Below are 23,916 nucleotides of genomic sequence, written 5' to 3'. Positions count from 1 at the left end.
TTTTAAAGGCAGCACATGACCTGGATTAAGGCACGAGACAGATGTAATAACGCGCGGCTAATTCCAGCGCTGCAGCTCAAACGCTCTTCAGCCTCGAACCTAAATGGCCAACGGACTGCATTTATAACGGAAATTGACGCCTCTCATTCACCAACCAACGGCGATAAGCTGCCATCTAAGGTACCGATTAGCTTCAGGGGCGATTGGTGATGAGGTGTCTTGTGTCTTTGAAGTGTCTCGATGTGGTGACGCTCATCGAGTCAAACCCTCCCGACTGCCAGATGACCGTTCTAACCTCCTGAGCTAGTCGTTCACTTTACAGAAGTAAAGCTGAACATGAAAACAACACTTTCTATTAAAAATAGGCTTCTGTGTTACATACAGGGTGGGAGTGGTGTGCCTGACACAAACTTTACATTTACAGATATTTCTTAATATATAGAAATTAAATTAGACAATGCAAATTGTCTCAGTTGTCATTGCTAGAGGAAAGCTAGTGGGAATATGTCTCAAATATGGTACTTGTTCAGATGAAAAAAAAAAAAATCTCATTACAAGACACTTAAAACACTTATTGAGACAAACTTTTTTGCAGTGTTGAATTTAGGTTCAGCCACAAAGATGTGTTTCTCCAGACTTTTCAGGAAACCCTGATGTTCAGACCCTAAATATCTCTCGTGCGGATTGTGTCTCTGCACAATCAAGAAAGCACAGGGTAATTGCGTGTTTCAGCAGAACCAATGAAAAATGCTTGGTCAGTTGCCTAACAAGGCCGCCAAGATTTTATGTCAGAGCAATGAAAACATATGCACTCAGTGAGCAATTTATTAAGTAGACCTGTCCACCAACTTGTTAATGAAAATATTTAACAAGCCAATCATGTGACAGCAACTAAATGCTTAAAAGCATGCAGATGAGCTCAAGAGGTTCAGCTGTTGTTCAGACCAAACGTTAGAACGGGGAAGAAATGTGATCTAAGTGACGTTGACCGTGGCATGATTGTTGGAGCAAGACAGGGTGGTCTACGTATCTCGACAGGACTGCTGATCTCCTGCGATTTTCATGCACAACAGTCTCTAGAGCAGAGAATGGTGGGGAAAAACAAAAAAACATCCAGTGAGCAGGAGTTCTGCGGGCAAATACACTCTGTTATTGAGAGCAGACCCCCCCCCCCCACCGTTTGAAATGTGTTAAATTTCGCCCTTGCAGGATGAGCAGCACTTTCGTGACCCTGGCGGAGGTGCTGGAGGCCAGGGGGGGTCCTCTGGAGGAGGACGAGGTGTGGGCGCTGCTCCTAGCGACAGCAGAGTCCTTGCTGGAAATCTCCTACACAGGTAACGCGTCATCTCTGCACAGGTAACCTGACAGGCGATCTCACAGATTGAACGGGGTTAAACGCTAAGCTGCTGTCACGTAGCACCTGTCGCACTGGGAACTGCAAACTGTTTTTTGTTTTTAGCTATAAGTGATATATCATTGCTACTGTACTGTATTGGGAGAATATTTTTCTTAAAATCATTGTAAAACATATTTCTGGAGCATGTGAACCATGCGCTTGCCCTGTTCTCCAGGCGGTAGCAGCATGTGCAGTATCATCAGCCCCGGGTCCTTCCTGCTGTCGGGGAGCGGCAGCCTGGCGTTTAAGAACTGCACTCCGTCCGACGCCGTCGGCACCTTCATCGCCCCGGAGACGCTCCAGGGTCGCCACGGCAACAGCAAACTGGCCACAGAGAAGGTCAGCCGTGCCGGACTGGGCACAAGCGGCCAAAACCGGGATTCTCCGTTTCCGAGGCTTATTTTCTGGTCCTTGTTGAGAGACGTTGCTGACTTGCACCAGTGTGATTGGATCCAGTGTAGGGGTTTCAGCCACCAGCACATGTCTTATAGTTCATATAGACCAATCACAAGCAATATGTTGGATGAAATGTTTCAAATTACCACAGGTCTTTGCCCAGTTCCTTCGTGTCAGTATGAGTTATGTAGGGTGTTAACTGTAACATTTGTACATCATGTGAAAATCTTGTGTAAATCACATATAAGTCAAGATTTATAAGTATTTCTAAATTTATGTTGAGGACAAATGTCTTGTGAATGCAGGCATTTAATTTTGTATTTCCATAATTTCTCATTCAGATGATCATTTACTCCCTGGGAATGAGTCTGTACTGGTCGGCTGACTTTCACCTTCCTCAGAATCAGGTACATTCCCGCTGGCACGGACGTTCAGAAAGAAAGAACATAGCCCAACACGATAGTGTACAAAAAAACCCTTAAAATGTGATTTTCCCGCCTTTTTTCCCCTCCTACAGCCGATCCAGCTGAGTGACACCTTGAACTGCCTTCTACTGAGCATGTGCGAAGAAATGGCCTTCAAGAGGGTCAACCTCAACAGCATTTTGGAAGTGTGCGAGATGCACCACAAGAGAGCCCTCCTGCCCCCTCCCAGTAAAGTCATCCAGCGCCTGGTGGAGGACGTCTTCCGCGACTCTGTGAGTGTCTTTACGTCGGGTCCCACGATATTTCGGCCGTACTGTGTGGATTACTCACAACAAGTTGACATGAGATATTTCACATTCAGAGAGAGGTGATGAAATGGATAGTATTTGTGGCAGACATGGTATAATTGGTCCAAGGTACATCCCGCCCAAACATTTTGACATCGGTTCACCAAACATCTAATGAACGTCGTTCACGGAGGACAATATTATGTTGATTAGTGGGGCGTAAATTGACATTTTTTTAATGTTAAGTACAAAACTGTGATCTATTATATGTAGGTAGAAAAGTGGTCGCGTCATGACTCAACGTCAATAAGCCTTCTGGCCGCAATGCTACAAGCTGGTAGCTGGTTGACCAGCTCTGCGCTCAACATGGTTCGACCATTTCAAGCAGTGTTTTTAAACAGCCGGTAGCTGGTAATTTCAAGATGGTCACAGCCGGATTTTACACCAGGGGCAAGGGAGGCCCTACTTAGTTATTTGATAATAATGTTCGCTATAGACCCTGACATATTGAGGTATCTCATGAAAAGTGTCATCACGAGTGTTACACGTGTACAGGTATACAGTGTATGCTGTGTGTTTTTGGATGTTTGCAGGTGGATTCCTTGTCTGATGCAGTTCCACTGAGTGACAGGAGTGACATGATCAGAGAGAGGCTGCACGGTAAGGATCTTCCCGTCTAACGATTGTACATTCACACAAACATCCGTTCTGTATACCAGCAGGGAAATATAACACCATGCTTATTTATAATAACTCAACAACTGATATAAGTTAGATTTAAGCGAGGGCTTCACGCATCTAATCACACAACAACTTCAATCATAACACAAAACGTGCCATGTTCATCAGTTCACATTTCACTAAGTCCGTGGATTAGTGACCTTTTAACTCTATAATCGCTACGTAATCGTTTCCTTTTAAAATGTGAAAAATATCCAGTTCTAACTGCAATACATCATCACAGGTTTACAGCACCTCTGATCTCTGATCTATGCACCTCTGTTATCAACACACACACAGGTTGTGTGGCTCTAGGAGTAGACTGGCCTGTTTGTCTCCCTCTCTCGGTTGAGTCTCCGCCAGAAAGGCTGAACGTTTCAAACGAATGGTGGGGGAAAAAAAAGGTCTTGACCTTAATCTGACTCAAAGACTGCACTATCATTTAGCCTACATACCTAAAGCCTTCGGCATCACCGACCAAGCCCCACCCCCTACAGCGACACCCCGCCCACTTCAGTGAGGACAGTAATGGCTGCCGTTATACATTAAATGGTAAATTAAATTCCCTCCTTCATAGGAACTGTCTTCTTTGTGATGTACAGTACAGTCACATCCTGGAACATGTTCAGCCATTTTAGTTTGGGGCGACGTGTTGTCAATGGTATGATACAATGGCAGCAATTGGATTATGGATTTAGCCTAAACTGAGCGCAAGTTAAGTCCCACTGATAACGGGCCGTCAGGAATAAGGCAAGGGTCACAAGCACTTCACTTGTTGTACACTGTCCAAACATCTCTTTGATTGTGTTTATCATTGCTCTAAATGTCAACATTAATTTGATTATAATATCCCTGTTACCCAGGTAAACGGGGACCATACTCTGTTTTTAGCAACACTAACATTCCGGGAGAAGGTTCCAGATTGCCATCGGATTCAGAGAGCAAGCCAGGTCAGCAGACCTTTTGTGCCTTTTTGTGCTAAGGAATTGTATTTGCCCTGTATTAGACGCAGATTCTTATTGGATGTTCAGTACAAGACATAATACACTTATTATCAGTTTTTTGACTGTGTTTAACATGAATTCTGCTATAACATAGTGGAGTATAAGCGAATAAGGAGTATATGAAAGGAACTCTTTTGAAAGTACTTCAGATGAGATTTTAAATTGGTTTTTTGTTGTTGAATGAATATTTACTGTAATATTTAATCCAACCGTTTTCTCACATTTTGGTCTTGGTGGAGGATATGTGTGGCCATTTTGCCTTCTCCTTTAGTGCAGTCACTCTTGTATTTGGTGTGTGTTTCAGGCCTACACCAGCAGGCAGCTTGGGCCCAGAAGAACAGCAGCTCTGTGTTTCACTCGTACCAGACCAACCCTGAGCGGTGAGCAGACCCCTACCGCCATTCCCGCTAGCGGTGGGATTGAGCCACATTTGTCCTTCTGTTTGCCTGGTCTTCTGCCCAAACTGTGACTGTTATCTGAGGTGTCTGGTGTCACTGGTATCAAATCCGTACGGTGCTATCACCATCAAACATAGTGCAGCCACCTCATACATCATCTCAAATCATCAGTCAAGTCGCCAGGGATGGACAGTACATCCAATACACGCATTTCATATACAGTAAATATGGTTTCTCAGTAAAGCAACTTACAGTACACCTCCACCATTTTGACTGCAGTTTATACATTTTTAGATACTAGATACATTTTTTGGAAAAGATTTTGTTATTTGTAATAAGATATATTTTGTGTATTCCCTGTCTATCATCACCAAACAAAATCCAGTGAACCCATAGCACCACCAAAATGAGTCAACCAATGATAACACACAGTACTGCCACTGCCAAATGTAGTCCTCCAGTGATAACACACAGTACTGCAACTGCCAAATGTAGTCCTCCAGTGATAACACACAGTACTGCCACTGCCAAATGTAGATAATACACAGTAGGCCCTGGTCCTTATCTTTGTTGTACAGGTAGCAGTTGAAATTGTACTTCCCTCTAGGGTCTTTCAGCGCACTTATCCCTGGTTATGGGTATGCACTTTGTTGTACATCGCTCTGGATAAGAGCGTCTGCCAAATGCCATTAATGTAACAGTACTACTACAGCCAAATGTAGTCCTCCAGTGATAACACACAGTACTGTCACTGTCAAATGTAGTCCTCCGGTGATTTTCCATATCCATCCCAGAATTCCCCGGAGGCTTCACCACAGAGGGAGTGACAGCAGCTGGATCTCGCGGAGCCCCCGCCTGGACGTCCCGCGACCGGCGGAGCCCAGACCCCCGTCCTCCACCATGAGCGACTCCTTGATCAGCCTCACCCAAAGGAGGACCATGGTAGGTCTGCTCTTCTCTGGGTTTACAATCACGAAAGGTTTACAAAAAGATAAAATGCGGTCACACCCTGGTGTTACCCAGGAAAGGCCTTGGTACAGTCTTCTGCTAAACACTCCTTCAACAGCCAATGCCTCTCCATGGTGTGGTCTTTCAACAGAGGAACCATATTCACATACATATAGCAGCAGTTTTACTGAATGACAGTCGGAAACTGTGGACAGCGTTGCTTTGGGATGGGGTTTAGCTTCTGTGAAGCATATTGGTGAATGCTTCGTTGTAAACTTGCATCATTTTGAGGTTAAAGTTTCTTGGAATTTTTAACAGTTATAGACTGTTCCTGGCTGTGTGTTTCCTGTGTCAATTTTGGCTGCTCTGTCAATTTTTTAATTGAAGAATAGCAAAAAAAAAAAAAAAAAATATATAATGAAAAATGACCACTATAAGTGTCATGTATTGTGGTGTAATTTTGACCTGTTTGGCTCCACAGAGTCTGGGACCGGAGTTCACCAAGGTGATGGAGGAGCCCCATACGGTCTTGGAGCTTCCTGGATCCATTGTGGTACATACGATCCCCTCCCTACGAGACTGGTCTAAAAAAACAACAAAATGGAGGCCACAAAATGAATTTCTCACAGATAACGTGACCTGCCCTTTTTGCCTCCCCTGTCACGGTGAAGTCAAAGAAAGGGAAGTCCTGCTCGTCCCAGCGGACCCTGAGCGTCATCATGCCGAACGGCCAGGGGATCGTGGTCAAGTGTGACATCAAGTCCAGGGGGAGGGACGTGTTCGACATGGTGGTGGCCCACGCCAACTTGGTGGAGCACTTCTACTTTGGCCTTGCTTTCCTCGATGGTAGGCGATAACTGGTGTTAAGAGTCCCACTCCTAATCTGTTGTTACCTACATTAAGTAAAGCATTCATAACTTGTTTTGCTAATTATTTACAGTAACAGCACATTTTTGTGGTAGGGTTTTGAGTCTTCCTTCCTTACGTGTCACTGAGTTTGATTCCTGTGATGCCTTTTTTTTTTTTTCTAGATAATGAGTTTTTCTTCTTGGAACACGAAACTAAAATCTCCAAAGTTGCGCCTGACTGTTGGAAGAAATTTGCTGCTGCTAGTTTTGTTCTCTTTCTTCGAGTCAAGTTTTTCGTTGACGACATTGGGTTCACTCTGTAAGTGTACAACTGCCCCATCACACAGGTCCCGTCTTGTGTTCTCCTTCGCTGAGTGTTGCATGAGTATTAAGTAATGGGGAGAAAAGGGGTTAAAGCAGGGCTGCCGAACCTCGAGATCTAGTATCCAGTAGGTTTTTAGTTTTTTTTCAACCTTAATTTGGCATACCTGATTCTACGAATTAGCAGCTCAACCTTGTTAGAGTTGGAGTGAAAACTTGCAGGATGGTAGATCTCCAGGAACATGGATGGACAGCCCTGCTCTAGCTGTTGAATGAGGTGTGCTTTGTTAGGTTGGAGTGAAAACCTACAGGATGTTAGACCTCCAGGAACAGGATTGGACAGCCTTAGGTTATGACATACTGCTGTGTATTTTTGTCGTGATGGGCTCGAAAGCGTTTCTGTTCCTTCTTGAAGGCACAAACTGACACGGCACCAGTACTACTTGCAGCTGCGGAAGGATATCCTGGAGGATCGGCTGCACTGCAACGAAGAGACGGGACTGCTGCTCGGAGCGCTGGCGTTACAAGCCGAGTATGGGGACTACATGCCTGAGGTCAGGATGTGCTGGCTACGTTACTGCTGTGACGTGTGGGGTGGATTGTAGGAAAACCCCTTTTTAGTTCTGTGCTGAACCCTCTAAAGTGGTGTTAAAACTGTGAAGGCTACCAGATTTATTAATTTGGCAGACAAAGAGCCCTTGCACCAAATAGGATTCCTCTATGGAGACATAGAGGGGTCTTTTTTAACCCTTTCATCAAGTGGCAAGGGGTCTTTTTTCATTTTTAGTCCTTTGACAGCTTGGAGGACCTTTACAAACTGGAGTGGTGTGTTGAGGGTTAGGGGGTTGGGGGGGCTGTTAGTTTTTTGTCCTTGAGGAGGGTGTTGTCATTTGCTGATCACACAGGGAAACAGTGGGTTTCATTGGCTCGTAAAGGTTTCGATGGCATCATAGAGCCCTTGTGTTGTTGGGGTCACAAGGCACTATAGGGAAGAAGACTCACTCAATGGAAACAGGCCTGATGGTTATCTCTCACTTCTCTCATTTTCTACTTGCTGTTATCAAAATAGCTGACATTACTGAAGTCTACTTATTGCACACCCGATTAAAGCAAAGGGTATAGAGGCTGCCCGGGCTGGGTTGCCTGCTTGTGGTTTATTTGAGGAATTGACATCAACTGCCTCAGTTCTTCCTCCTCTGACTGGTGTGGTCCTGATGCCATGGTTTCACTCTGGCATGGATATCTCAAATTCCCCTTTGGGGTGCCAGGCACATTTGACTAGGATTGGCAAAGAGATTTGGCTGATGTTTCACTTCTTCAAAAAGAACACGCTGAACATAGTATGCTTTTACGCTGCAGTGTTTCATTACATTGTAAAATATAATCTGCTTAAGTGCCCCTGAATACAAGGGTCTGCTAAATGCCAAAATGTAAATGGAATAAATGTTATTTGGCCCAACATTCCAGTGTCAGTAGGCATTAGTCATTAATGATTATTAATCATATTTCATGTTTTGGCTGTGTTGGCCAGTTTATTAGCATTCTTAGCATTTGGAGGTTTGCCCAAAGTTCACTGTGTAACGTTCTGTGAAGGTTTATGGGAAGAACTACTTCCAGCCGGAGCAGTACGTCTCCAAGGCTGTGCTGGGGAAGATGGCCCTGCACTGTCTGAAGGAAGAGTTGCCAAGACAACACGCCAATAATGCCCAAATGCTTCCGGAAGAAGCTGAGCTGGAGTTTTTAAAGGTGAGGACGACTTAAAGGGAAGGTCCCCAGGAGGCCGAGAGCAGGGGCTCATTCCAATCACTTATTTTTCTCCTCTTTTTTACTTTCTTTGCTCCTGTCCCAGAAATTGATCAAGGTCCGTCATCTTTTTAGGACATTCCAACCCATTAAATATTCCTTCTAGGAGCGAGAAGTAGAAGTTAGGAACTCCCAATCTTTCCTCTGAGCAAGAACACTTCTTTGTGGAAGTGTTTTTTGGGAAAGCTTGATGTAGAAATTATCGACCTGTGGATCCACCTCTCCCCACCTGCCACGTCTCTAACTGACATGGCTTCAGACTGACTTTTGAAGACGCAAGGATATTCCATTTGCCAAATTCACGTTTTCTCGGTTTCGCTGTTTTAATTTCTTTTTCTTGCCGCTTTTCCTAACCTCTCCTGATGGGTGGAGGTAGGAGTGGAAAAAATTGCAAGAAAAAGAAAAGATGAGAAAAAGAAGTGATTGGAATGAGCCCCATAGTCTCATGAGTGACTCTAATCCCTGATTGGACAATATGTGGAAGCTTTACCTTATTGGGGTTCATGAAGCCCCAAATCCTGCCAATACCAAGATGAACCAAACATCCACCCTGGGGTACTTACCTAATTTGAGCATACTGTATGCTGACGATTCCTCCCTAGGTTGCCCAACAGCTCCCAGAGTACGGAGTGCTGTTCTACCGTGTGGCTCGGGAGAAGAAGCCTGTCATTGGAGAACTGGCTCTGGGAATATGTGCCAAAGGACTCATAGTCTACGAAGTCAAAAATAATTCCCGGATTGCGAGCCTCAGATTCCAGTGGAAAGAAACGGACAGCATTTCCGCAACCGTGAGTTCACACGGCCAAAATGTGTTGTTGCCATGTTTCACCAATAATAATTTAACTTCTATATGATGTGATGTGATATACGTGACTGCTCAAACAAATATTTCTGCTCCAAACAGCTTTTTCTAAAAGCTTTAGTTATTGTATTAGTCTTTTGAACAAGACACAGTAAACATAAATAATTTCAGTCAATGGCTGTTAGTCTGCAGAATGTTTTTAAATGCAGAACCAATGACATGCAAACTAACTACCCCTCATACTCAAAAGCTGTGTTTTGAAAAATAATGCATCTTCTAATAGTGAAATGCAACAACTCACAAGATGTAGCTTCCATTGTACATACAGTAAGTACACCAAAAATTTCTCGATGTCTGCACCGTTTTTCTCAGCGCCGGAAGTTCACCGTCGAAAGTAGCTGCAATGGGAAAAAGCACACCTTCGTCACCGAGAGCTCAAAAATCTCCCAGTACCTGCTCAACCTCTGCTCCTCCCAGCACAAGTTTCACAACGAGATGAACTCCCGGAAGATGAGCCAGAGTCTGGCCTCAGGTAGCGCTTACTTCTCACATGACGTTTTATCTTTAGTCTTACGCTGCGCTAATACTGCTGCTGCTGGTCCAGCTGCCTGCTCTACAATGGCTATCAAAGGTTGTGGGTATTGTCAGCATTTATGGGTCTGTGTATTTATTATGTTTGTGGGGATCATGGGGGTATTTCACAAAGCAGGATTACTGGGCTCACAGGATAACTAGGTGGCAGGAACAGATCTTTTTACTTCAGTCCATGTTCCATATTTGGGAGCGTTCCAGGTTTTACTCGATGCAGTCACTCAGCTAACTCAGTAATTCTGCTTCATGAAACAGGGCACCGGGTGATTGACTCCCCTCTTTACTGACCTCCCAGTAGCAAAGCAAGCCTTCCGTCAGGACGGTGGAAACGTCGGCCGTTTTTCACCGCACCTCTCTGCCTCTCGGCCTTTGTGCTCCTCACGTCTCCCCTCTCCGTCGCAGACGAGAACATCTGGCGGTACGCGGACGCGTGCCGGTCGCAGCAGGAGCGCATGAAGCGGCTGTCCTGCTCGGAGACGGTGCTCCCGCGGGCGGGGCTGAGCCTCCTGCCCTGCGACGGCCTCAGTAAGTCCTGCGAGGACCTGCCCGCCAAGCTGGAGCAGCGGATCAGAGAGCAGCGCCTTCTCCACGACGCCGGGGAGCAGCGGCGCGACTGCAGGTACACCCCCGTCACCGCCATCTCCGTGACGACCCCCGTCACCGCCATCTCCGTGACGACCCCCGTCACCGCCATCTCCGTGACGACCCCCGTCCCCGCCATCTCCGTGACGACCCCCGTCAGTTACAGCTACTGTGTACACTCACTGAGCACTTTATTCATTACATTACATTACATTACATTACTGGCATTTGGCAGACGCTCTTATCCAGAGCGACGTAAAGTTGATTAGACTAAGCAGGAGACAATCCTCCCCTGGAGCAATGCAGGGATAAGGGCCTTGCTCAAGGGCCCAACGGCTGTGCGGATCATACAGGCGCCTAAGACTTTTGCACAGTACTGTATATAAAGAGAAGCTGCAAAACACACAGTGCAAACATTGTGTAGGATGAAGGCGGCCAGTATCCAATGAAGGTGGATCGAACCACCGACCTTGCAGGTCCGAGTCATGCACCTTAACCACTACGCTACAGGCCACCCCAATAAATATTCAGTATTCATTTGACTTATTGCTTCTGCTGCTGTATCTACTTAGGGGATTGTGTGTTCAGAGATGCTCTTCTGCATACCACTGTTGTAATGTCTGGTTATTTGCGTTACTGTCACCTCCCTGTCAACTTGGACCAGGCTGGCCCTTCTCCACTGACCTCTCTCATTAACAAGGTGTTTTTGGCCACAGACCTGCTGCTGCTCATTGGATGTTTTTTGTTTTTCGCACCACTCTCTGCCAAGCTGGTGTACAGGTCTGCCTCAGTGAGTGTATGTGTGTACTGCCCTGAATCAGGCCTTTTTAGATGTGAAGCACCTAATGGACTAACCCGACTGACTGACTGACTGACTGACTCACTCACTCACTCACTCACTCACTCACTCACTCACTCACTCACTCACTCTCTCACCTGTAGTAGGTTGAAGATTATCGCAGTCATGGTGCTTCAATGACATTACATTGAATTCAATTAATTATTCTATACTTAATAAGACAACTAATTTTTTCATTACAGCTGCAAATACAAGTGTCTGAAGCATACTGCCCACGTGTAAAGAATGAGTAACGCATGTTTGTAGTTTATGTAAATCCAGATTATCTTAATAAACAAAGCTCAACCCCCAGGATTTAACCCTGACCGTCAGGTTAGGTCTAATTCCAACAGTGAGCCCCGTTCCTGTACTTTGAACTACACTACCCAGAACCCAACACTTTACGTAATCTCAGATTAGTTAACTGCACTAGCTGTTTATATTTCATTGTAGGCGTTCATTTAATAACAGCGTAAATACATATGCAATGTGCTCGCTAAATGTATGTATCACCAGTCAATATCTAGTGTTTGTATGCTTACATCAGCAAAGGATTAATTTTAATTTTAAGTGGCTTAGCCCTACTAAGAAGGCAAGTAGCTCAGACAGGCATTGGGTGATGTCTGGTCAATTTCTATTTTTGTCAGGCAAAATAAATTGTATAAATTATATTATGGCAGTTCTTATTGTGATTCCTTTATTTACAATACAATAATACTAATACTATGTATTATTATTATTATTATTATTATTTAAATTATGTTTTCCTATGTACAGTAGGTTACTATGTATTGTATTTTATTCATATTTATGCATATTCATATTTTAGTTTTAAGGCATAAGGAATAAAGGTCCATCTATGAGGTGGAGGCCCCTCTCCGAACCTCCACCTCACGCTCACGACTACTGTCTGTTCTGGCTCCACGGTGGTGGAACGAACTCCCCGTTGAGGTCAGAACTGTAGAATCTCTCCCCACCTTCAAGCGCAAGCTGAAGACACACCTCTTCAAGCAGCACCTCTCCCCATCCCTCCCTACCTCCCTGTGAACCTTAATTGTTGTCTTTGTGATTTACTTTGTGTTTCGGTATTTTTAGTTGGCTAGGTAAGCAGTATTTGGATAATTAAGTTTGGTCACTTTTACTTTGTTGTTTGTTTGTTTATTTGTTTGTTAAAAAAATAAATAAATATAAAAAAAAAGATAGGCCCTGGCCCTTATCTTTGTTGTACAGGTAGCAATTGAAATTGTACTTCCCTCTAGGGTCTTTCAGCACACTTATCCGTGGTTATGGGTATGCACTTTGTTGTACGTCGCTCTGGATAAGAGCATCTGCCAAATGCCAATAATGTAATGTAATGTAATGTATGACTTGACTAGATTTGCTGGTGAATGGAGGTAAACCTCCTCCATGCTGAAATGTAACTGCGATTTATGGACGTGGACGTGTGTAATGGGCAGCCATTTTAAAAAGGATTGTCCTTATGACTTGTGTCTGTTTCCCCGCACACACCCCCCCCCCCCCCCCCAGTTCTCCAGATCCTATTCCTCGTGCCCTGTCCAACTGCTCCCTGCAGAAAAATGACTCAGAAGCACACTCCATCACCTCGTCCACCATCAGAGGTAGAGTATGGAAAGGCTGAATTATACCTTCTCTACCATACGAGGTACAGTATGGAGAAACTGAAGTTACACCTTCTCCTCCATAGGAGGTAGGGTATTTAGGCACACTCCACCACCTCCTCCTCCATACGAGCTGGGGTATATATATATAATCGAGAGACTGAGGTTGCATAACCGGATGAGTTCTCAGTGCTGTTTATTCTGGACTCGGATCAGCAGTGCTCTTGGAAAGAGGCCAGCTTAATGGCAGTGGCATTAAGTCCTCCTGCCGATCCCTCAGGTCGCGGGAGACAGAGCTCCTCCAGATCACCTCTTATGTTTTGGAAGTGTCGTATACTGGCTAAAGAAACAGGGCTTGAGAGATTCAGGTATTAGGTACAGAAGTCCTCCTGTGTCCATGAGCATGGCGTACAAGCTGAATTGCTTGCCTGCTTGGCTAGTTACAAAAAATGTGTTTTGACTGAGACTGAGAATGCTTTGTGTGATAATTCATCCATCGATAAACTCATCTTGCTAAAGCTTTTCAGTGTACACTCTCTGGGTTCCAAAATGCTCTTCTGTGTCTCCAATGGAGGAACCCAAAGTCCAAGGGTTCTTCTCTTTTTACACCTCCCAGAGAGGGTTCTATAAAGAGCTAAAAAAAAGGTTCCTCTATGGAGACAAGCAAAATAACCCTTTTTCTGAGAGTGTAGTGACTTGCCCATGTCTGGTTACTGAAGTGATTCCAAAGCTAACTGTGGTCAGCAGTCCAAATACTGTACACCCTCACTGATGAAACTTTGAATCTTTGAATAATTGGCATTAAGGATTTAGTTGAGGAAATGGTTCATCACTAGGGCGTGGGACTCAAATGAGAGGCACACTGGTTGAGAAACAGAGACATGTTAACAGACATGCTTTTTTTTCTCATGCAGTGGACACCCCAAGTAGAGTGACTCCAGAGAGAGAAATTATATGTGTATCCCTGAAGAAGGACCCCAAACTTGGCCTGGGTGAGTGGAGTTCTTGTTCCTGACAAGTTTAAGAGTCTCTTTCCCTGCATTTCAGGATAGAAACTTATTTGAATACATGTGCACTATACGGTACTGGTATATGTAATTTATGCAACACTTAAAATTATGATTCTGATATCACACAACTTCAAACAATATTGTCACAATTTAATAATCAAATGGTGTATACAAATCACAAGAAGCACACATGACCTGCTTGCTCTGTGTGTCTTGTTTATAATTCCTGGCGCAGGCTTTATAATCGTTGGAGAAGACAACACAGGGAAGCTGGATCTGGGGATTTTTATTGCGTCTATTATACCGGACGGGCCAGCCGATAAAGATGGGCGTATCAGACCAGGTAACGTCTTAAATACGCTCAAATGTGCGTTTTTAAATAGGGTTATTTCGTATTGAGTCTCATTTTACCATACTTTATTCCTACGTGCATTTTGTTTTCATGTCCTTTTTAATCTCATTTGCAGTTGCCACTAGATTTTTTTCTTTGGCTCTTGCCTTCCTTAAAAGTGCCTTTCTCAGGGCGGCAGCTAAAAGAGGATATGGAAAGGGATTACAGATCTCTGTGCAGTGTTTGCTTTATTTTGAAGCTTTGTGTCGTCGACACGGAAACGGTCTGTTTTGTGGGATGTGTCTCAGGTGGCCGGCTGATCTCCCTCAACAAGACCAGCCTGGAAGGGGTGACGTTCAGCACCGCCGCCAACATCCTGCAGAGCTGCCCAAACGAAGTGGAGCTCATCGTGTCCCAGCCCAAACGTGCGTTAGCCTTAGCTTAGCTTCCATACCACAGTTAGCAAAGATAGCTATGTATGTTAGCCTTAGCTTAGTGTCCATACCACAGTTAGCAAAGATAGCTATGTATGTTAGCCTTAGCTTAGCATCCATACCACAGTTAGCAAAGATAGCTATGTATGTTAGCCTTAGCGTAGCTTCCATACTACAGTTAGCAAAGATAGCTATGTATGTTAGCCTTAGCGTAGCTTCCATACCACAGTTAGCAAAGATAGCTATGTATGTTAGCCTTAGCTTAGCGTCCATACCACAGTTAGCAAAGGTAGCAAAGTGAAGCCCATTGTGTCACAACCCAAATATATGTTAGCCTTTTCTTTGAGACCAAAGCCTGGAAAAGACATATCAACACATAAACAAGAAACAGATCTGACCATGTCACATGCCTTGGTTTCCATAGCACAACTAGAAAAGGGTAGCCATGAGAATCAACAGCTGTGATACAGTACATGAATCTCCTTCCATCGAGATTAAAAACCTGAAACTCTGAAGACGTACTGAAAGGTTATGTAACAATATCAAAATCAATTGCAGAATACATTTCATTTCTCAGAAGATTGTAGTTTTTGGTTTGCAAACATGTTTTACAGATAATTCTCAGGGATCTGACTACAGACGCCGCCATCTTAAGTTAAAATGTATAAGATCTGGTGTATGTGACCCGGGTGTGGTCTCCGCGTCACTGTGTGTGTTGTGGTGTTGCACAGCGACGCTGCGGGACAGTAAGAGCTCTCTGACGCAGAGCAGCGTGGGGCTGATGATGGAGCACAGCTTCGACTCGCAGACCACCCTGTCGGCGGAGTACCGGCCCGCCGTGGAGGAGCTGGAGGAGGTGCTGTCGGGCATCATGACCCCCAAGTCCCTCCGGAGGCTCCACATCCCGGTGGTGCGCATCCTGGACGCGCAGGTAGGCTATATCGCCTCTCCTCAGCATTTTATTTCCATAAAACGGTAAATGGTAAAAGCATTTATATAGCGCCTTTATCCAAAGCGCTGTACAATTGATGCTTCTCGTTCACAGGACGGCTGCTCCAGGTCCTCCTCCATATCCAGCCTGAGGCCGGCAGAGCTGCTGTTTGTGCAGCTGAAGAAGGAGAATGGCAGCCTAGGAATCAGTGTGACTGTAAGAGAGCTAAGCATCATCCTGCTCCTCACTGCTGTTACTGTGGGAATCAGTGTGACTGTAAGAGCCTGCTCCCTACTGCTGTTACTGTGGGAATCAGTGTGACTGTAAGAGAGCTAAGATGTTACTGGGAGACATAACTAATGGCCTCTCAGTATATTTCTTTCATTGGTAAATCTTTCAGTTATTGTGCATGTTGAAGGAAGGTTATGATTTAGGGCATTGATCTCAAATTCCAGCTCTAGAGGGCCTCAGTTAGCACAACAGAAAGGACCACTGGCTCACTTTGGAAATTAGATGGATAAATGATTCTTAAGGTGAGGACTAACATGGTAAATTTTAAAACCACTGTAAGACTGAAATGTGTGCGTTGCCTGTAATGGCCATGTTCGTCCTCAGGGGGGCATCAACACCAGCGTGCGGTACGGTGGGATTTACATCAAGAGCCTGGTGCCAGGAGGAGCGGCAGAGCAGGACGGCCGAGTGCTGATAGGTACAGACACCCCCCCCCCCCCCCCGGGTAGAGCCCCCGTCTGCTAGACACACCCCCCCACTTTCTTTAGCCACTGGTGACTCTGTGTTCTGTGCAGGTGACTCTGTGTTCTGTGCAGGTGTCTCTGTGCTCTGTACAGGTGACTCTGTGTTGTGTACATGTGTACAGGTGACTCTGTGTTGTGTACGTGTACAGGTGACAGGCTGCTGGAGGTAGACGGGACTAACCTGCGTGGCGTGACCCACAAACAGGCCGTGGAGTGCCTGAAGAAGACAGGAGAGGTACTGTATGACCCCCTCCGCCCCCACACTGCACTTCAACACGTTTCCTTCTGTCATTTTCCTACAAGCTAGGAGTATTTTTACAACAGATAATGTCGGTTGTGCCAGTAAGGAATAAAGTAAATGTGCTTTATGTGTTCGATGGAAAACATATGAGATACAAGAAGTATAATCAAGCTCAATTTTAAGAAATCTCAAATCCATTTCAGCACTGAAGTGATAATAAATCAGTTCTCAGCTGGAAGGGGAACAGGCACGCAGCGGGAGGGAGCGTGGGCCGTGGATCTGCGTGTGTGGAGAGCAGCCCGGCGGGTCCATACTCCCGTCTCGTTAGCGGTCACTGACGGGCCGGGCCTCTAATGCCATCCGTCGGCCGTCTCCGGCCGGCACTTGTGTAGTTAATAACTTACAGCAGGAGGGGCGACGCCCGGGGGTCACTGCCCCCCCCCCCCCCCCCCCCCCATCCTGACAGACCCCCCGACCCCCCCGCCCCAGTCTGTCAGCGGGATTGTGTCATTTACGGGGTCTGACATTCCCGGTGGCGATGGCTGGCGCAGGACGCAGTGTTCCTGGAATCCAAACTGACGTGCGGCCGGAAAAAACATATGTTTACTTTTGCTGTTATTTTTACTCGGCCCCCTAATTGGATTTTCAGTCCTAAGACAAGCTGCCATTCGTGTGTGTGTGTGTGTGAGAGAGAGAGAGTGTGTGTGTGTGTGTGTGTGTGTGTGTGTGTGTGTGTGTGTGTGAGAGAGAGAGTGTGCGTGTGTGTGTGTGTGTGTGTGTGTGTATATATATGTGCGTGTGTGTGAGAGAGAGAGAGAGAGAGAGAGACATCATGGCAGACCGGCTAAGGGGCGGAGCTTAGCAGAGCCTGCTTCCGTTTTTGATTGGGTAACATTGGAATGAAGACTGTGAGTTTACAATGTAATTACATAATTCAACATGAGTTCAATTAAAGGATATTTTGGGAAAATTGTCTTAGAAAGTTTCTACCCTTATTTTCATTGTGTACCTAAATGTAGGTCTAATTATGCCAACCATTATAATGTCATGGATTCATTTTTTAACCATGAAACCAAGCCAAAAGATTTTCCTGTTTATATTTCTTTAAGCTATGTAGATATTAGATAAGATTAGATTCGTTTTTCTTGTAGAAATAAGCTAAAGACCCTATGTTCAGAAAGGAAAGGCAGAGCCATGGTAGATATTTCTTGGTTATGTAAGGAAATGACAGCAAGAGCAAATTCATTATTCAATTTGGCAAACCAAAGAATGGCCAAAGTGTCATTAAATGATTTTTCACAAAATCAACTTATTGTCACATTAACATACGTTAGAATTTCGCCCTGACTGCTTCGGCATATTGATTCATTTAGTCCGCACGGTTTCGCCAGTCTCTTGTTTGGTCAGCCTTAGAGCCTGATATCTCACTCGTGACAAGGTGAGGAGCGCTCCCTCAGACTCCCGTTCACACGGGCCACGGCTGTATCTGCACAGTGAGAAGGGCGGCCTGTAGCGTAGTGCTTAAGGTACGTGACTGAGACCCACAAGGTCGGTGGTTCGATCCCCGGTGTAGCCACAATAAGGTCGGCACAGCTGTTGGGCCCTTGACCCTGCATTGCTCCAGGGGAGGATTGTCTCCTGCTTAGTCTAATCAACTGTACATCGCTCTGGATAAGAGCGTCTGCCAAATGCCAATAACGTAATGTAATGAGGCTGACCATCACTGTGTCTGTCCCAGGTGGTGAACCTGGTCCTGGAGCGGGAGACCGTCTCAGTGCCCGACTCCGTCAGCATCGGAAGCCCCATCACCCCCCCCAGCCAGAGCCCCTCCCCCATCAGGACACGCCGCCAGCTCACCGCCGTTCCCGTGGAAACGCCCCTGTCCGTCGCCAAGACCGCGGACTACAGCTTTGTGTCGGACGGTAAGAAGAGGAGAAACACGTCTGCAGAGTGACAGCGGTATTGTCACCGCCATGTCGCGGGAACACCGTGCACACCGTTACACTTACACCATTACACACACACACACACACACCTCACACACCGTTACACACACACATACACCGTTACACACCTCATACACCATTACACACACACACACACCTCACACACCATTACACTTACACCATTACACACACACACACCTCACACACCGTTACACTTACACCATTACACACACACACACACACCTCACACACCGTTACACTTACACCATTACACACACACACACACACCTCACACACCGTTACACTTACACCATTACACACACACACACACACCTCACACACCGTTACACTTACACCATTACACACACACACACACACACACACACACCTCACACACCGTTACACTTACACCATTACACACACACACACACACCTCACACACCGTTACACTGACACCATTACACACACACACACCGTTACACTTACACCATTACACACACACACACACACACCTCACACACCGTTACACTTACACCATTACACACACACACCGTTACACTTACACCATTACACACACACACACCTCACACACCGTTACACTTACACCATTACACACACACACACACCTCACACACCGTTACACTTACACCATTACACACACACACACCGTTACACTTACACCATTACACACACACACACACACCGTTACACACTTCATACACCATTACACACACACACACACACACACACACCTCACACACCATTACACTTGCACCATTACACACACACACACACCTCACACACACACACCGTTACACACACACACCATTACACAGACACACACACCATTACACACCTCATACACCATTACACACACACACACACACACCATTACACACCTCATACACCATTACACACACACACACCGTTACACTTACACCATTACAAACACATACACCGTTACACACCTCATATACCATTACACACTCACACATACACTGTTACACACCTCATACACCATTACACACACACACACACACACACACACCGTTACACTCCTCATACACTGTTACACACACACCATGACAAAGTCTCACACACCACTGCCACATACACTGAACTAACACTGCGTAACACCTCACTGATAACTGCAAAAAGTGCAATCCAGTTATGTTGCCAACAATAGTAGAAATGATGGTTCATAATTCCATGCTATATAACTTAATCCTATAGCAGCAGTTTCTGCTGTAGTGTCGACTGAGGAGATCAGATCATGCCAAAGAACAACACAAATGATGAAGTAATATATTTTTAGCACATTTCCACTGTTTTTTGTGTCATACCTCTACCATGTTAATCGCACTGTAACCTTACCGTTATCGTAATCATAAGGCTTGCCTTTGTCTGAACAGTGTCTGTTGTCTTGTTGTATTTTAGATTGTTGGTACAATCCTTTACGTAGTTGTATTGGATCTGTTATATTTATATTACTTGTTATGCCTTAACCGTATATTGAAAGGGAATATTTTTGTATTTTTATTAACCTCCCTGTTGGAAAGTTAAACACAATTATTTAAGTTGTGGTTATCTAAATATTTTACTTGCTCTGCTTTTGAAACTGCCCTCCATGACTCATCTATACATCACTATTTCTGGAAAGTTGGTGTGGCTTCCCATGGTGACATAAAATTGTAGTACTAGTGGTGTGCAGATCTTTCTGGAATGAGAGACAGATCTATAGAACACTGGGGTCTTGTTATTGGTGTCTTTCTACCATATGGTCATATTTAACATTTACCAACTGGAATGGACATTCCCCTTTGACTAGATTTTGACAACAGCGTTTCCCTCAGGACACCGTGAAGTCAGGAAGTAGGTAGGTGAGCAGCACAGATGACCTTTGACCCCCGTGTCTGCGCAGACAACACACAGGAAGTGACTTTGAAAAAGAACCTGAGTGGCCTGGGATTCAGCTTCCTGATCTCGGAGCTGGATTCCCCGGAGGAGGCTGGGAACGGGAACGGGAATGTTGTCCGGATAAAGAAGCTATTCCCGGGACAGCCGGCCAAAGAGAGCGGACTCATCCAGCAGGGTGACGTCATCCTGGCCGTCAACGGCGTTCCGCTGAAGGGGCTGTCCTATCAGGTAAACACAGGGGGGCTGCATTATTATTTGGGCTATTCTTTCAGTGTGATGAGGCAGAGTCATCGTAATCAATGGAATGGGGGACATTTTCAGGAAAAACAACTGCACTATGAATAAGAAACCCTGCTATAAAATCCAACGATGCAAGCTTGGAAATTAGCTGCGTGTGAGCTGGTCAACTGCTAGTGCTAAACCATGTTGAGCAGGGAGCTGGTCTGAACTGGTCAGCCAGCTAAACCATGTCGAGCAGGGAGTTGGTCTGAACCGGTCAGCCAGCTAAACCATGTTGAGCAGGGAGTTGGTCTGAACTGGTCAGCCAGCTAAACCATGTCGAGCAGGGAGTTGGTCTGAACCGGTCAGCCAGCTAAACCATGTCGAGCAGGGAGCTGGTCTGAACTGGTCAGCCAGCTAAACCATGTTGAGCAGGGAGTTGGTCTGAACTGGTCAGCCAGCTAAACCATGTCGAGCAGGGAGTTGGTCTGAACCGGTCAGCCAGCTAAACCATGTCGAGCAGGGAGCTGGTCTGAACTGGTCAGCCGGCTACCAGCTGTTTCAAAACCTACAGTCATTTCAGTCATTATTTCAATCTGAAAACTACCAAAAAACAAAAAAAGTCTCTCTGTCTATCACTACCTCTGTGTCCTCAAAAGCGTCTAACACAGGGGGGGTCTAACCTTACCCAAAAAGGGCTGGTGTGGGTCCAGGTTTCTGTTTTAGTCCACCACGAAGACACACGATTCTACTGATTAACTAATCATGGTCCTCAATCAAGAAGACCTTGATAAGTAGACTCAGGTGTCTTACTGTGGGGCTAAAAGCAACAAAAACCTGCACCCGCACGCTGACTATTTTCGGATAAGATCAGATCCACCCCTGTTCTCGCGTGACAGTGGAGACGCCCTAATCTGGGGGAATTAGCTCCTGGCAGCACACGGCAGGGCCCTGCCGTCCCCGGAAAATACGGGATTAAAACGGAGCTCATTTAGCTCATTTAGGAATGAGTCAGGCCAGGCCTCCCGCCAACTCCCCGCGGACGACGGCCAACTCCCATGATGCACTGCACAGACGGCCCTATCGCTTCCACCCCCCGCAGGGAGTGCTGCACCTCCTGAGGGGAGCTCCGGAGAGGGTCACCCTGTCGCTGTGCCGCCCCGATCCGGGAACGCTGCCCGAATTCGACGCCAACGCCAAGGTGAAGTTCCTCACTTAAAAACGTGTTTCAGGAAACAAACCCTCATGCGAGATGGTAACAGCTTCTTTCATGAAACTTTTTTTTTTTTTTTTTACGCATACACTGAACGCAAGCAAATGCAAAACACCAATTTTTTTATCCAATTCATTCTGTTTTGGATTCAAATACTTTTCTACTCATTACTAGTCTATTGTCTACTTTTGTCTGGTGTATTGGAATCTATGAAATACTCTCAAAAAGTACTTTGCACTTTGTTGTACGTCGCTCTGGATAAGAGCGTCTGCCAAATGCCATTAATGTAATGTAATGTAATGTAATGTAAAAAAATACAAACCCCGCCTTCTGGTCCTCTTGGTTGGCTCAAGAGCTGTATATTCTACTATGCGAAGGGACATTCAAGAAAAATAAAATAAAATAAATAATATATTTTCACTGCAACATGCTTTTGTCATCCCAGCTGTATTATGTCACAAAAAGGTTTCTGTCGGGTCTCAGAAGGGTCTGTGATCACTCTCCTGTGTCTCTCAGTCTCCCGTTCCCTCTCCTACAAGAGAGCTCAGGTCCAGGTCCATGGATCTGAAGCTGGGGGGCGTGAGGTCTGAGTCTAACAGGCAGCTGCTGCAGAGGGTCCACGAGCACACCTGTGCACAGGTGAGCTGCTCTGAGGACACCTGTAGACAGGTGACCAGCCCTGAGGACACCTGTAGACAGGTGAGCTGCCCTGAGAACACCTGTAGACAGGTGACCAGCCCTGAGAACACCTATAGACAGGTGAGCTGCCCTGAGAACACCTGTAGACAGGTGACCAGCCCTGAGAACACCTGTAGACAGGTGAGCTGCCCTGAGAACACCTGTAGACAGGTGAGCTGCCCTGAGGACACCTGTAGACAGGTGAGCTGCCCAGAGAACACCTGTAGACAGGTGACCAGCCCTGAGAACACCTGGGCACAGGTGAACAGCCCTGAGAACACCTGTAGACAGGTGACCAGCCCTGAGAACACCTGTAGACAGGTGAGCTGCCCTGAGAACACCTGTAGACAGGTGACCAGCCCTGAGGACACCTGTAGACAGGTGAGCTGCCCTGAGAACACCTGTAGACAGGTGAGCTGCCCTGAGGACACCTGTAGACAGGTGACCAGCCCTGAGGACACCTGTAGACAGGTGAGCTGGCCTGAGGACACCTGTAGACAGGTGAGCAGCCCTGAGAACACCTGTAGACAGGTGAGCAGCCCTGAGAACACCTGTAGACAGGTGAACAGCTCTGAGGACACCTGTAGACAAGTGAGCAGCCCTGAGATCCCCTGTAGACGGGTGAGCTGCCCTGAGAACACCTGTAGACAGGTGAGGTGGGCGGGGCCCCAAGTGAGGTGGACGGGACCCCAGGTGAGGCGGTCAAGCCCAGACGCGATGACAGAGGCGGAGCTTCAGGCAGACCCCGCCCCCTCCCCCTGCTCCAGCACCAGCAGTGACCCCAGCGACCAGGAAACAGTGTGCGCTGACAACGACCTCTCCACGGCAACAGTTGCCATGCTGAGGGAGGAGCTAAGCAACAACACCAACACCAATCACACTGTCACGTCTGAAAGGTAACACCCTCAGTCACCTTAACTTGCCTTAACTGGAGAAAATGCACTTCATATACGTATTGAAAACTAATAGACAAAACAAAATCAAGATCGATATACAGTATTGATCATTGGCGAATTCAGTAAGTAGAAAGCCCTGGATGTTGGAATACATTCAGCATTGGAAAGATGTTTTACAGTATTGGGTGGCCTGTAGTGTAGTGGTTAAGGTAAATGACTGGGACATGCAAGGTCGGTGGTTCTAATCCCGGTGTAGCCACAATAAGATCCGCACAGCCGTTGGGCCCTTGAGCAAGGCCCCTAACCCTGCATTGCTCCTACTTAGTCTAATCAACTGTATGTCGCTCTGGATAAGAGCGTCTGCCAA

The 23,916-nt window shown here is 46.1% G+C and overlaps 1 protein-coding gene across 1 annotated transcript in view; it reads left to right on the top strand.

Moving 5' to 3' along the window:
- Positions 1 to 1,210: 1,210 nt before the first annotated feature.
- The window catches only part of ptpn20 (protein tyrosine phosphatase non-receptor type 20), a 45,058-nt gene continuing 22,352 nt past the window's right edge, over positions 1,211 to 23,916 (top strand). The window contains exons 1-28 of the mRNA XM_061227604.1: positions 1,211 to 1,334; positions 1,572 to 1,735; positions 2,134 to 2,199; positions 2,310 to 2,495; positions 3,098 to 3,164; positions 4,088 to 4,174; positions 4,533 to 4,608; positions 5,421 to 5,568; positions 6,056 to 6,127; positions 6,246 to 6,420; positions 6,606 to 6,741; positions 7,159 to 7,297; positions 8,337 to 8,489; positions 9,149 to 9,334; positions 9,721 to 9,880; positions 10,342 to 10,558; positions 12,887 to 12,978; positions 13,893 to 13,970; positions 14,224 to 14,331; positions 14,628 to 14,744; positions 15,485 to 15,684; positions 15,799 to 15,900; positions 16,300 to 16,393; positions 16,589 to 16,674; positions 18,419 to 18,602; positions 20,548 to 20,771; positions 21,865 to 21,963; positions 22,492 to 23,549. Of these exons, the coding sequence (XP_061083588.1) occupies positions 1,211 to 1,334; positions 1,572 to 1,735; positions 2,134 to 2,199; positions 2,310 to 2,495; positions 3,098 to 3,164; positions 4,088 to 4,174; positions 4,533 to 4,608; positions 5,421 to 5,568; positions 6,056 to 6,127; positions 6,246 to 6,420; positions 6,606 to 6,741; positions 7,159 to 7,297; positions 8,337 to 8,489; positions 9,149 to 9,334; positions 9,721 to 9,880; positions 10,342 to 10,558; positions 12,887 to 12,978; positions 13,893 to 13,970; positions 14,224 to 14,331; positions 14,628 to 14,744; positions 15,485 to 15,684; positions 15,799 to 15,900; positions 16,300 to 16,393; positions 16,589 to 16,674; positions 18,419 to 18,602; positions 20,548 to 20,771; positions 21,865 to 21,963; positions 22,492 to 23,549 (4,598 nt within the window). The remainder of the gene's footprint in view (positions 1,335 to 1,571; positions 1,736 to 2,133; positions 2,200 to 2,309; positions 2,496 to 3,097; positions 3,165 to 4,087; positions 4,175 to 4,532; positions 4,609 to 5,420; positions 5,569 to 6,055; positions 6,128 to 6,245; positions 6,421 to 6,605; positions 6,742 to 7,158; positions 7,298 to 8,336; positions 8,490 to 9,148; positions 9,335 to 9,720; positions 9,881 to 10,341; positions 10,559 to 12,886; positions 12,979 to 13,892; positions 13,971 to 14,223; positions 14,332 to 14,627; positions 14,745 to 15,484; positions 15,685 to 15,798; positions 15,901 to 16,299; positions 16,394 to 16,588; positions 16,675 to 18,418; positions 18,603 to 20,547; positions 20,772 to 21,864; positions 21,964 to 22,491; positions 23,550 to 23,916) is intronic.

This window comes from Conger conger, chromosome 18 (genome assembly GCF_963514075.1).
Source record: "Conger conger chromosome 18, fConCon1.1, whole genome shotgun sequence".
Classification (NCBI taxonomy): domain Eukaryota; kingdom Metazoa; phylum Chordata; class Actinopteri; order Anguilliformes; family Congridae; genus Conger; species Conger conger.
This window is presented reverse-complemented; position numbering and strand designations above follow the sequence as displayed.